Here is a 13,156-nt window from a genome sequence, read left to right on the forward strand (position 1 = left end):
ATTATTTTATTATCAATTAATATATATAACGTAATCTCATTTTTGTGGACATACAATTTATACTAAAATGTACATTAAGATAAAATTGTTATATTAAATAATTTATACTATAAATGAATAATAAATTATATTTAAGTAATTTGTAAAGTAATTATATAATACTGTTTTAACTTTAAACATTGCTAACAGTTTGAATTAACACAAATTTTAATATATTTTATTTATATGCTTTAACTTTTCGTTTTCTATAATTTTTAACCATGAATAATTAAAATATTTAAATTTGAAGTCCATGATCATACAACAAATATTAAAATAAAACACGTTTTTCAACTATGAATGTAACTATGTATCTTCATCTTCAAATCTTGCTTTTATTCTTTGTCGCTTTTGAGTATATGCTGCAAACAAGAAAAGAAATCGTTAGTAAATCTAATTTTTATTTGTCATGCAATAGTTTAAACTATAAATTTATTATTTATATTTTGAACTCATCAATTGTGGTACAATCAGAAGTTGATATTTGATGTCTTGTTCATGTTTTTTTTAAATTTATGATCAATTAGTAAAAAGATTACTTTTTACTCTGTTTTAGAGAATGGCAACCAGTATGATATAAAGTAAGCCGAAAAGATTTCATACAATCTACAAAGGCAATCCGCAAGTATAAGCCTAAATACAAACTCATTTTCATACAAAATAATTCATTTCATTTATTTCATTTTCATTTATTTATTTCACTTTACAAATATTTAAATATAAAGTTATATGCCAATTGTATCTAAATATGACCCAATATGAAATGCATATTAATATTTAAAATTTATTTATACAAAGTGTTAATATACTGTACCTTCAACATGACAGACTTCAACATCAGCGCCATGTTTTAGAAAAAAATCGAGCCAAATAATTTGCTTGTGAGACAATGTGTCACCAGGTCCCTTAACTTCAACAAGCTTCAGATAGAAAAAAAAAAGTTGTGATTAGTAATTGCGTTTATATTATAACCAGCCATTAGGCATGGTCCACTAGCAACGCAACATAATGCAACCCATGGAACATAAGAAAATGGCCTTCCAATAAATGTATTTGCCCCCATCTGCATAGTTTAGTTGGCGTCCCGCGTACTTTTGAGTACGCACTGTTGTATGTTTTCCAGTTTTCTTTTGCCTTGCGTTGTTGCGTGAAATCAAACTGATTTGATCTCCCGAAGCAATGTCGCAGCACTGTTGCGTCGTCAGTTCCCATTTGTGATTACACAATACAACACTTTGCATTGATTTGTCACTGCACTGCATCCTAGTGGGAACTAAGCTTTATTCCAAGAATGGTGACCTCACAATATGAATGGATTTAGTTCTCTTTTAGATGCAACACAAGGTCATAGACCCACCTTAAGTAATTTGACCAATCACGACACAATAGGCCATCCAACTGGCACTTGTGATTGGTCAACTCACTTTTCACTCACTGTTGTGTTCAAGTTGGAACCAAGCTTTTTTGCATAAATCAGTATCATGAAGTTTAAAGTAAACACAACAACAACAATTTTATTTTGACCACCATCTAAATTACATTCCATCATTTTAATCGAAAGAAATATGAAGAAAGAATGTGTTGATATTAAGTTTGCGGTACACCACATTATACATTTTGATCAATATACTTTGATCAATCTCAGGATAACATATTGATTTCGCCATGCAAACTTTCAAACAAAAAAGCATGTACCTTAAAAGTATTGTCACTTGTGTTCCAGACCGTCAAATCTGGTATGCCGGCTCTAAAGTGGCCATGATCTTTCAGTATTCTCTCTCCAACAGAGCTTAGGAATTCACCTCCAAAACACACCAGCAAACTCTACATAACAAATATATTACAGTACTGTATGTGATGTTGAGTTAGTACGGTACAAACAATGTTTTTATTCTTTACACTTATTCATTTATTTTCAACGCAACAAACAATACCTTTGCATGATCCAGGTTTTGAAATGTATACCAACTGACGCCAGCACACAGCTCTTCATAAACAGCCTCCCATTTTTGTTCTAGCATACCAACTAGCATAGACGAGTCTGCTTCCTTAATTTCCTTCAGCAGCGCATCAATAGCCTCCTGCCTGCTCAAATAGAAATCCTGTGTACGCAAATCCAATGGGGCAGTCTAAAATCAAAGATGACAAATTTCAGGACTACTGAGTAGCGTTTAATGCTTGAAATAATTAATAATAGGACACTATTTTTGTTGAGTAATTTTAAAAACAAACCTGAAAAATATTCCTAAAAACGTCTGGCACACCCTCTGCGAACACAATATCCCAAAACAGAAGGAAAAGCAAAGTACATATAGCAGAACCTTCTGCATGTACACCTACACAAATAAAAGAAATCTTAACATTTATATTTTACTGGAAAAAAAAGAAATATAACTGTATCATGGAACTATAATATAATTATATTATAGTTCCATGCTTGTATAAAACGTGCAGGAAGCAGTTACCACTTGACAGTACTCTAAGCTTTTCCAAAAGTTTATTAAAAAGAACATAAAAACAACAGGCTAAACAATCTATCAAAACAAATTCACTTATAGCACCAATGTAGGTTTAATTTACCTTCATTGTAGCCACATTGTCTGTAGTGAGCCAAAGCAATTTCCTCAACACCACACACTACATCTACTTTTTCTCCATCAGCCTCTGTTACACTTCGTACAAATACATTATTCCTGCCTTTTTGGGCATGGGGAAGTATTCGTCCCTTGATGGTCACCTGAAAAATCGTAAGACAAAACTTATTTTTGTCAATGCAATCAAAATATCTTTTAGCTTAATCAAACTTTTAGTAAAACCCACACTTTTGAGACCCAACAACATTAGGTTTCTGTTGAATAGGGGTTGGCCATAGTTATAAAATATATAGTTTTTCTTGATAGGCTTAAACCACTAAGAATATGTTTTTTAGTGTTGGATATATGTGGGTACAAATTCCACATGTGGATGGCCTTCTTTAGATATTCTATCCATACCTTGGGTGCGTCTTGGTAATGTGTGAAAACTACAGACTCAAGTTCACTCCTCAATGTGTTTCCTGAAGGTGACGAACATATTTTTTCAGCTCTTTGCTGAAGAGCATAGCAGTAAGCAGGCTTGACATGTTTATCAGCTAGGCCTTGTTTAATGTCATATAAAGCCTTAAAAAAATGATATTTTATATCAGCTAGGCCTTGTTTAATTAAATGTATAAAGTCTCAAAAAAGGTGTTATTTTATATCAGTTAGGCCTTGTTTAACGTCATAGCCTGAAAAAAGTTATATCTTATATAAGCTAGGCCTTGTTTAAGCTTGAAAAAAGAGATATTTTATATCAGCTAAACCTTGTTAATTACATATAAAGCCAACAAAAAAAGTGATATTTAATTACTGTACTGGTCAGCCATGTCAAAATATTGTTTATTGATAAATTGTGACTTTTGTAATTAAATGCTTGGGATCCGCACCTGTTTTGGTTTTTTCAGATGGAAACTTAGGTTTAAAGCAAGACGATCCCACCAGCGTCCTCTATGATGCCTGCAGTACACAGTTTGCACTAACAACTTTCTGAGCAGTTTCACAGCGTCCTCGTAACAACCTTTCTTTTGCAAAATTTCAACACCAAGGTAGGTAATACGAGTGTATACGCATAGAGCTGTGTGTCTTCGTAGAAATTCTGGCAGTTTTGAATCGAGTCTGGAAAAAAACACTTTATTATTATTATTATTCAAGTTTAATTCCAAAACTTACTGTATGACATTTTATTTATTTTATGACATTTTCGAGGCGCGACAAGGTCTATAAACAAGTTTTATAAAAAACGTTTTTGTCTCTTCTGTGTTTCAGTGCTTATAACACTGTACCTGATTATTCTCAGAATTCTTTGTAACACTACAGAAGAGTTTAAATGAAGTTTTTATTTAAAACAATTTTTTTAAATCTAAAATTGGGAAACAAATGAAATAAATGGATTACTTGATTGGATTGTAATTGCTGTTTATTATCAATTTATGTTCTTCTTCAGCTTTTTCAAATAATGAAAACGAAGTGTCGTAATTCTTCTTCTCCATTGCAGCGGTGATATCTGCTTCATATTTGTGAGCTGTTTCATATCTATTATAAAACAATTTTAAAGTGAAAGTTTAAAAAAATATAAAAGAAGCACTCAAATGTATACTTGGTAAATTGCACGACCCCAGGGGAGGACAACCCTGCGTCAGTCTCAGTGGCGGATCCACGATTTTGAAATAGGTAAAATGAAGGGCTGAGCTTAATTTGATGTTCTATTTTTTTTCATTACAACCTGCAAAATTTGGTGGGGTGGCTAGGGCCACCTGGGCCTCTGAAGATAAATACAGTTGAAGTGTTTTTTATTTTTAAAATTGATAAACTAACCTTATCAATTCGTCTCGAGATTGAAATACTTTACGTTGCCGCTCAACTTTGTACTTGGTAAATTTCATATGACCCATATCTGCCAATAGTAATGTTTGCCTAAACAAAAGTAAATAAATAACATTGCATTTTGTCTTGATTACATGACTACATATTTCAGTAAGTACAGTAAATATCAGACACTGTTGGGCTGGCCAAATATGTCTGGTTTTCCGGAATGTCTGGGTTTCGAAATGTGTTTTTAATGGTAAAAATGAATTTGGGACTTGTATTGGGAGAGAGTCTGGAATTGGTAGAGTTGACTGAGACAAGAGAATTATTGTACAAGTAATGAATTGTTATGAGTTGAATTTGGAGAATACTTATTATTTGTTTTATAACACATCTATGATTTAAGATGAAATCAGTTGTTTAATTTAAAAAAGTTAACATTAGCAGTAGTTGTGTTATATTTTGTGTTTGTTGAATTGAGAGAAGATATTTATTCGTTTAACGCCTGTCATCCAATCTTTAAATTAATATAAATACACTCCCAATTTAACAAATATTCATTTTTGTATACTGTACTTAAGTCCTAAAGTTTAAAAAAAGTTGCCATAATAAATTTGAGTCAAACATTTGAAAAAAGACATTTAAGTATGCAAATATTGTTATTTTAAAGTGAAAAAAAAAATCATTAAAACCTACATTGGTGTTTGTTTGTTGTTTGATCTATCCTCCTCCTCATGGCTACTAGTTATGCTAAAGAGAATCATGAGCCTTGAAAATAAGATCTTTGTTTCTGGGTTCAACTTGATGCACTGTGCTAAGGTCTTTTTTGCTCTATAAGAACACAAAATGTTCAAGATAGTTTTATGAATACAGCAGAATCACTCTTTAAGGACACCCTACAGGGCTTGCAAAACAAGGAAGACCAGCACTTGCATATTGGTGTACTAGATACGAATACTGGTATGCAGAGAGAAGAACAAACAATTGCAGAAAGGAAATTATGGAGGAATCTATAAGTTTGTCCCAGACTAAGCAAGTAAGTATTCAGGGAGAACACCTATTAAATTGACACTTCTGTAAAATTAAATTAGGAACAATAAATGTTAAAACTACAGCCAATCCCCTATTCATGGGACACTTTTAGGGGGATAATTTGTTGCGGTTTTGAATGTTCCCCTAAATAGGAGTTCTACTAGACTGTATATACAATGTACAAACAAATATGTCCAGGTCCTTATCAATGGCGTTTATCACAAACCATATTCACAGGGTCACTTTATTTATTTAAGCATGTTCTTATTTCAAGGTTCAATGATATATATATCATTCATAATTAAACATTTACACCCATCCAGTTGAAATAAATTGTTTTCTAAAAATGGTGATTTCTTCCTTAAAAACATACTTAATCTGTATCAACACTTTTCAGAAAACATCTTTTTGTAGGTACAGGTACACAACAATTGAAAATATGAACCAACACAAACTACAAAATGTAGTTTTAAGCAAAAATAAATGTAAACCTTTGACATATTTTGTTCATCAATCCTTTTCCTAAGACAGACTTCTGCTTTTTGCCATGTGTTAGTAAGGTCTGCACTAGATTTGCTTTCTGTGACACGTTAACCTTAAAACTCTTTGCAAGATCTCGTAATTCAGAAGACATAAGCAATTTCAAAATTTCTTCTGGGTCTTGCAGATCATTTTCTAAAAATGAAAAATACCAACCAATTTATATACTGTATATAGCTAGGTTCTAGACCAAAATTAGTAAAAAGATATATATTTTGACACACATGGCATTTCATATGTATAACACATGAGTTGGTATTTTCAGAAAAAAATTGAAAAGCTGAATGGTGGACTATCATAAAAAAGACATTCAATTCAAGTCTGGTATAGAGCTATAGTAGTGTACTTCTTTAATCCAGAGGCTGGAAATGATGCCATTTTGATTGGGGTCCCTTCTAAATCGCCCATAGTACAGTATTGTGCTTTCTTTTAATGTGTTTTTATATGCGTTTTTTATATATAAAAAGTGTTAAATTAAGGATTATATTGGAAACCTAATCCAATTGGCAAATATCAAATCTGCAGCTCACCATTTATAAATAATGCAGCATCAGTCAGCTCTTTGATAGCAGGACCAAGGTCTGAAGAAATCTGTGGATAATCTACTTTATTTGCTCTTAACCAGGCATGCTTCCTTTGGTACAGCCTTACATACAGTTGTTGTGAGGGTACTAAACAAAGAGGAATAATACTAGTAAAAGGAATAACGGCAGTGGTGAATCTAGGATTTTGAAATAGGGGTGGAATTAAAACAAAGCAGTGTTTAATGTTATGTTTAAATACAAACAAACTATTAAAACACTACTTAAATTTAAGACTCTTTGGTGAAGTGTGTGTGTGTGTGGGGTTGGTTTTGTTCATATGATTATGCTATTGGGATTTATTATCTTCGCTCTATATTACCTGACAAGTTTTTGAATCCCTCAATAACTGTTAATTCTGTGTCACTGAAAAGACTCCTGTCGTCTGCATTACCTAGCACAGTGTCCATTATTAGTTTGAAGTTTGCCAGATAATATGGCACACCATGTTTGTATGGCGACTTTCTTGGAGAACTTCTTTTTCTTTTATTGTTTTTAAACCTGTAGGGTGATTTAATATTGTCTGTAGTGTTTGTCTTTATTAATGATGAAGGTTCATTTGTAGAATCGGCTGTCATGGAGAAAGTTGAGCTGTTACTAGATTGTGATTCTTGTGTGCTAAACAGAGATTTTTGAGAGCATGAATCTTGAGATTCCAGTTGGCTTAGATATGAAAGTTCTTCATCATAAAGAGACAAGGGTGTCAAATCAACATTGCTAGACTGGGAAGAGTTGTCAAGTTTTTCTTCCATATTAGACTTTGTGTCTTCTAACACTTGTGACTTTGGTGGAGTTGCAAGTGGTCTTGAAAATGTCTTAACCGTTGCTGGTTTTTGTGGTGAAATAGTAAAATTCTGCATTTTATTTGAAAAATTAAAATCTCTCTGGAAGACTTTATTATTAGTAGTACTACTTAGCTGGCTTGATAGGCTATCTTTCTGATAGGTGGGGCTTTTTGAAGAATTATGTGATGTGCTGTTACAAGAAGACTGTTGGTTGCTTTGAAGACATGTTTCATATGCATTCATCTGTTGACTAGTTGATGGAATATCAGATGGAAATAAAGCTTTAGAAACCTTTCTAAATTTAAACTTATGTTCACTTTTGGCAGTATAGTCAATGGTGGGATTCTGTGTTTGTGATCTTGGTGGTGACCAAAGTGGATTTGAGAAGACTTTAACTTTGGCAGATTTTGCAGGAGATATTCGAGAAAATTTCACCTGAGACAAAGCAAAGTCATCTGTTTCTCGTTTAAGATGAGCATTGACATTAGCTTTGGTTAGAGAAGAAGAAAGTGAAGTAGAAGCTTCTGATGGTAATGAAGATGCATAGCCAACCGTTGATTGGGATAACATAGTTACATCTTTCTCTAAACTGTTGGTACTTCTACTCCTAGTGGTTGGTCTCCGAGTTAAGCTGGATGACACATAGAGTTTATCTTCTGGTTTTTCAGGATTTTCTGTTTGGCATCTAAACCTTGTTGATTTTAATGATGAAGATGGTCTGGTGGTTTCAGTTTGTGATGACAATTTTACATCAAAATATTTAGAAGTTGATGTCTGATCCATTACAGAATTCTCAAATTCAGAATTTATCTGGCACTCAATTTTAAAGAGGGGATTGTCGTTATTGGGGTATGAGATTGTTATTGAATTACTTTGTAGTTCTATTTCATCACCTGACTTCTTAGTTGACCTTTTTGATGACTGTTGGGAAATATTACGAGTTCTTTGATTGTCTTGATATGCTCTATTATTACATTTTCGATTATATGTTTTCCTGAATTCTACTTTATCAAAAGTATTTCCTGAGGTATGTTCTGTATCCTTAGCATCACAACCAGTAATATTTTCGACATCTTCTTTACATACGTCAATCACTAAGCATTGTTTATCTAAATGGTCATTAATCATAGAAATTGACAACTTAGTTGAACACACTGGACATGATACTTTCTGAATTGGTTTCTGTGAAGAGAACATTGTAGGAATAGTAGGCTGGGTGTTCTTCCGTCCATCTGCAGTAGAATCACCATTACTGCTATCCAGTCGTAGCCTTTTGCTGCAGAGATCACTTGATGAATTTATTATCTTCTTTCTTGTATCCATCTTAAGGAAAGATTCTGAAATATTTGTAAACATGATTAGGAATAGGATATACTATGCACAAAATGATGTACTCTGGAAAATATCTTTTTAAAACATGTTAGGACATTTCTAGGTGGTAGCAACAAGGCCAAGAGCAATGACAAGCATAACAACTTAATTGAAGACTTAACTACCCTAGGTGGGAGTGATACTGCTGTGATAGCTATACTAGGCCTAGACCCTAGAGTTAGTATAGCAGTTAAAATTACTCATTATACAGGCAGTATAAGTATCCTGGCTATACAGTGTAGTAGAGTGTAAAGTACTAGTTGTAGTGTAGGCCTCTACTAGCCTTAGGGCCTAGACCTAACTAGGCTTAGTTAGGCCTACTAAACTAAGGCGAGACAGTAGGTAGTACTACTACTACTATAGTACTACTAGTACTAGTACTACTTACTAGGCTAGGCCTAGCTAGTAGCTAGTAGGGGACCGCTAGTAGGACCTTATTTATCAATTATCAACTGACTGACTGTTCTGAACGTTCGGTCTCTAATATAATATTTTTAGGACCAACACTATCAATTATCGTTACATTTCCATTAGTTATACACATCTAGGCTAATTAGCAGCTTGTCATATTTTGTCCAGTCCAGCCAAGAAAACATTCAGACTGACCTCAAAAACAACAAAAAGCCCTCTCCAGGTACGGTCACCAGAGCCTGGCGAATCCATTTTTGTATTATTTCTTCTGACATGAGGTAGGTGCGCGTGTAAATATTACACCTATAGTTTATACCTACATACATAATTGAGCATTTTCATATTCATATGAATTTAATAAAACGTTTCTACTTAGATAAAACCGAAAACTATTATTTCCAATTGCATTTACATTGTTTTACCTCATATTGCCTCCCCTAAACTTAAAATGGAATCGTCAACAAAGGGGATTTCCCGGAAGCGGCATTCGCATAGCTGCACACACACACGCTGCAATCTTTGTAAACAACCACACCACCAACACCAGGAAAGCGATATTTTAACACAAATTACGCACAGTAGGCTACTTCCGACTAAGGATTCCTGGTTGTAATAATGTTTGTCCAATCAAACGATTAACCTGCAGTGAAATAAATCAGGATCTAGAATAAAGCAATAGTTGTAATAAAGTGTATACAGTCAGCAGAGTTACGTAGGCCTAGTTTTAAAATGATCAGCCACTGATGTAATACTAACTATATCCTATCTATCCCGGAAGGATGACCTAGTGAACTCAGCTGTGGGGAGCTAAATAAAGCACTAAATAACTGGAAGGAGGCTAGCTCAACATTATTCGCTTAGAATATGGCATCTAAAGAAGACCTCATTGAAGCTGAAGTAGAAGGTACTGTATTTTTCTTTTCTTTTTTTATTTGAAACAAAGTTACCTTGCTTCTCCATTCTCTCTCTTTCCTTCCTACTCCATTACAGGCAATATAAATCTCACTAAATGATAAATTCAGAACATAAATAATCTTGAATGTAAATGGGTAAAATGGGGTTCATACCGAACATCTAAGCATCTAATTTAAATATTTTGTTTATTTTATAATGTAGAGGTGACGTCAAAGTTGGAAGAGTTTATTGACAACGGTGATAATATTTCAGCACATCGGCTTCTCAAAAAATTGGAGAATGAAAATAAATTTCATGTCCTTCGTTGTACATTCCCAAATTATTCACGGGTAAAAGATGAAAATGTTGGCGATCTTTCAATCCAGCAACCTACAGAAAGATCTTTGGAGTTGCTTCATAAAGCATGTGAAAAGGGCAATCAAGAATTTGTTTTGTTTCTTTATGAGTATGGAATGCCATTGGACCATGAAGGAAAAATGGTATGTTACCTAGTTTAAGTTTCAGTTCTCATCATATTGTCTCAAAAGTTTGTTGCAGGATTTTAGTAAATTTTCATTTTGTGAACACATGTTGCTTAATTAGCTTGACATTTCATAAATACTGTACAACCGAACTACATTTGAATTCTACATGTCAGACTGTCATTGTAAGAATTTAAGAAATAGAAATAAAATAACCCAACTAGTTACTAAAGCAACAGTCCATTACCATTCTACATAAAATTATTAGTTTCATAATTTTCCTCCCTGCTGACTTTCGACTGCTATTGCCTTTTTTGATGTTTTTATGCCTGTATCTTGATGTTAATTTTACTTTTTATAAATATAAGTTGTTTACATTTGTAATGCTGTGTAGATTTTATACATACATATTTTATGCAATTATTGTTTTTTTACATTCAATTTTTTGGCCATTTTGAGTTGTAACTGTAAAGAATAATAATAATACAATATTTGATGTAGTTTATATCAGCTGCGTTTTTAAATAACATTACAATATTTGAGAAAAACATGATGAAAGAGAAACGTTTTGTTACAGGGCAGAATGTCACACTCAGGTGGCTGGAAAGAACTAAAGTATATTTCTTTTGTCCTTTAATCTCCTTTCAATTTGGCACTTAATACATAGATCACATAAAAATTACTTGTTGTTGTTTCCACTTATGATTAAACATTGAAAAAAGTGAAGATTTTTCAATCGTTTTTGCAGGAAAAAATTCAGATAAACATAATAATAAAATAATAATAATAGTTAATACAATTGAACTATTATTAAAATCACTATCAATTACATGCAACATGCAATTACAATTTATAATACATACAATAATAAAATACATGATCATTAAAATGTATAGTACCTGTAATTACAAAATAAGGAAATATAAAAAGTAAAAGTCTTGAGACTTCCTGTCACTGGAGTGGGTTAGGTGATCTACTTAAATCAACAGAAAAAAGGAACAAAAACAAAATTGTAATTGCAAATAGATTTTCTCCATTTCCCTGTTGACTCAATGGTGACATGACAATAAACATTAAATACAGATAGATAGTGTTATTATTAACAAGCTGTCTATTTGTCTATGAGAACCAAATGTAGCCATCAATAATCAACCAAGTAGTTGTTTCAAATTACTCTACTTACCTACTAAAACAAATAATGGTTTGCCTTTAATATAAAAATACAAAATAAACAGTTAAATTTAAACTAAAAACTTCAAGATAATGCCTGACTATGTTTTGCCTTCAAATTATCGATTTATCAGTACTGTATATACATTTGTACAACAGTACTGTAGATATAATTTTTTGGTGAAAGTGAATTACTTGTGTAATATAAAAATGGCCTATTCAACAATAACAACATTTTAAAGGAAGTTCATTCCTTAGCTTTGATATCAATGCCTGCCTAAACAAGAAGTTTATTCAACAATGACAACATTTTAAAGGAAGTTTATTCCTTAGCTTTGATATCAATGCCTGTCTAAACAAGAAGTTTATTCGTGGGAATTTTTCACTACAATTCTTTGTAATATTAGAAGTAGTCTGTTTCATTTTACACACACAATGAGATCTATTTATTTTCAAAAGGTATTCATAATACAGTAGTAACAATTTACATAGCTAGGCACTTGATTCAAACATATTGACTGTGTGTTATCACAACCTAAACATTGTGCACACATTCAACGTCATGGTCTGCAAGCTTACTCTTTTAATCATTTATACCCAACAGTTTAAAGGAATTCCCCCATTAAAATGCATGAGTGCTTTTACTTATCAAACTTTTATTTTCAAATTACAATGTTTATTATGGTATTATCAAGTAATTTTACAATTTCACTATCTCATTTTGATTATAATTTATGTTTTCTTTGCATTTTATTCTGAGTGACATCAAGATAGTTGTAATCTGAGTGACATGTACATTAAGTTTGCTTCCTATACTAAGTTGTAAAGTCGGTCAAGGTTCATAACTTGAAATGAATTCCATAATCTTATTAATTGATTTATATCTCAGAATTTCATAATTAATTAAATTTAATCAAACAAATTATGTTTGGAATCCTTGTGAAAGTAATAGACTTTTAAATTTTAAAGGAAACTTTTCACAAAATGTGCTATAGTTCTAAACCAAAAGGTATGTTTGAGCTGCCAAAGTTAACTTTTGGATTTTTAAATTGTCAACATATTTTTTATTATCTATTGTATTATGTTAAGTGTGCAAATGAAATGCTACTGTATCAGTGTTTATGAGTTACCTCTTTGTGATTTCATATACAGTACAGTAGTTTTTACCAAATGTATACTGTTATGTTATATATTATATAAAACGTTCAGGTCATTATGAAGCATAATTAAAGTGGTAAAAAGGCTTTTTTAAATAACAAGTATCTTGGGGTATATATGATTTCTTCATTGACCATGCACTGATTTAATATAATTCTTTATGTTAAACCATTCATGAATACGTATGTATGTGACGTTTCGACTTGTTTTCAACAAGTCTTCATCTGGCAACGACTAGATGTTATTGGTAGAGATGAAGACTTTGGTGAAAAAAATTGAAACATCACACATGTATATACTCATTCATTCAT

General features: G+C 32.2%; 2 protein-coding genes across 3 annotated transcripts in view; one reads left to right on the top strand and one right to left on the bottom strand.

The window, feature by feature from the left end:
- Positions 1–199: 199 nt before the first annotated feature.
- Positions 200–9,304, bottom strand: LOC140062256 (fanconi-associated nuclease 1-like). 2 transcript variants are annotated; one of them, XM_072108387.1, is made up of 15 exons: positions 9,254–9,304; positions 6,897–8,696; positions 6,524–6,664; positions 5,945–6,128; positions 5,118–5,252; positions 4,431–4,529; positions 4,011–4,148; positions 3,503–3,731; positions 3,033–3,197; positions 2,620–2,776; positions 2,272–2,375; positions 1,974–2,168; positions 1,735–1,863; positions 854–959; positions 200–401 (listed from the first exon to the last, which is right to left on the bottom strand). In XM_072108387.1, exons 2-15 carry the CDS (start codon positions 8,680–8,682, stop codon positions 346–348), a joined length of 3,624 nt encoding a protein of 1,207 aa, XP_071964488.1. In that variant the 5' UTR covers positions 8,683–8,696; positions 9,254–9,304; the 3' UTR covers positions 200–345. The 2 variants fall into 2 exon arrangements, with proteins under 2 accessions (XP_071964488.1, XP_071964487.1); XM_072108386.1 differs by lacking the exon at positions 9,254–9,304 and having other exon boundaries at positions 6,897–8,733.
- A 360-nt stretch (positions 9,305–9,664) lies between these two features.
- Positions 9,665–13,156, top strand: part of LOC140061961 (leucine-rich repeat serine/threonine-protein kinase 1-like) — a 29,081-nt gene continuing 25,589 nt past the window's right edge. Inside the window, exons 1-2 of the mRNA XM_072107998.1 lie at positions 9,665–10,045; positions 10,258–10,535. Coding sequence (XP_071964099.1) covers positions 10,006–10,045; positions 10,258–10,535 — 318 coding nt within the window. The 5' untranslated portion in view covers positions 9,665–10,005. The remainder of the gene's footprint in view (positions 10,046–10,257; positions 10,536–13,156) is intronic.

Source organism: Antedon mediterranea, chromosome 11 (assembly GCF_964355755.1).
Source record: "Antedon mediterranea chromosome 11, ecAntMedi1.1, whole genome shotgun sequence".
Classification (NCBI taxonomy): Eukaryota; Metazoa; Echinodermata; class Crinoidea; order Comatulida; family Antedonidae; genus Antedon; species Antedon mediterranea.

Coding starts and splice junctions, on each gene's coding strand:
- LOC140062256 (XM_072108386.1), bottom strand. CDS start 8,715: ATGTTTACAAATATTTCAGAATCTTTCCTTAAGATGGATACAAGAAAG. Junction 4,149..4,430: donor TCTCGAGACGAATTGATAAG/GTTAGTTTATCA, acceptor GTTTTATAATAG/ATATGAAACAGCTCACAAAT. Junction 3,198..3,502: donor ATCTGAAAAAACCAAAACAG/GTGCGGATCCCA, acceptor CATTTTTTTAAG/GCTTTATATGACATTAAACA.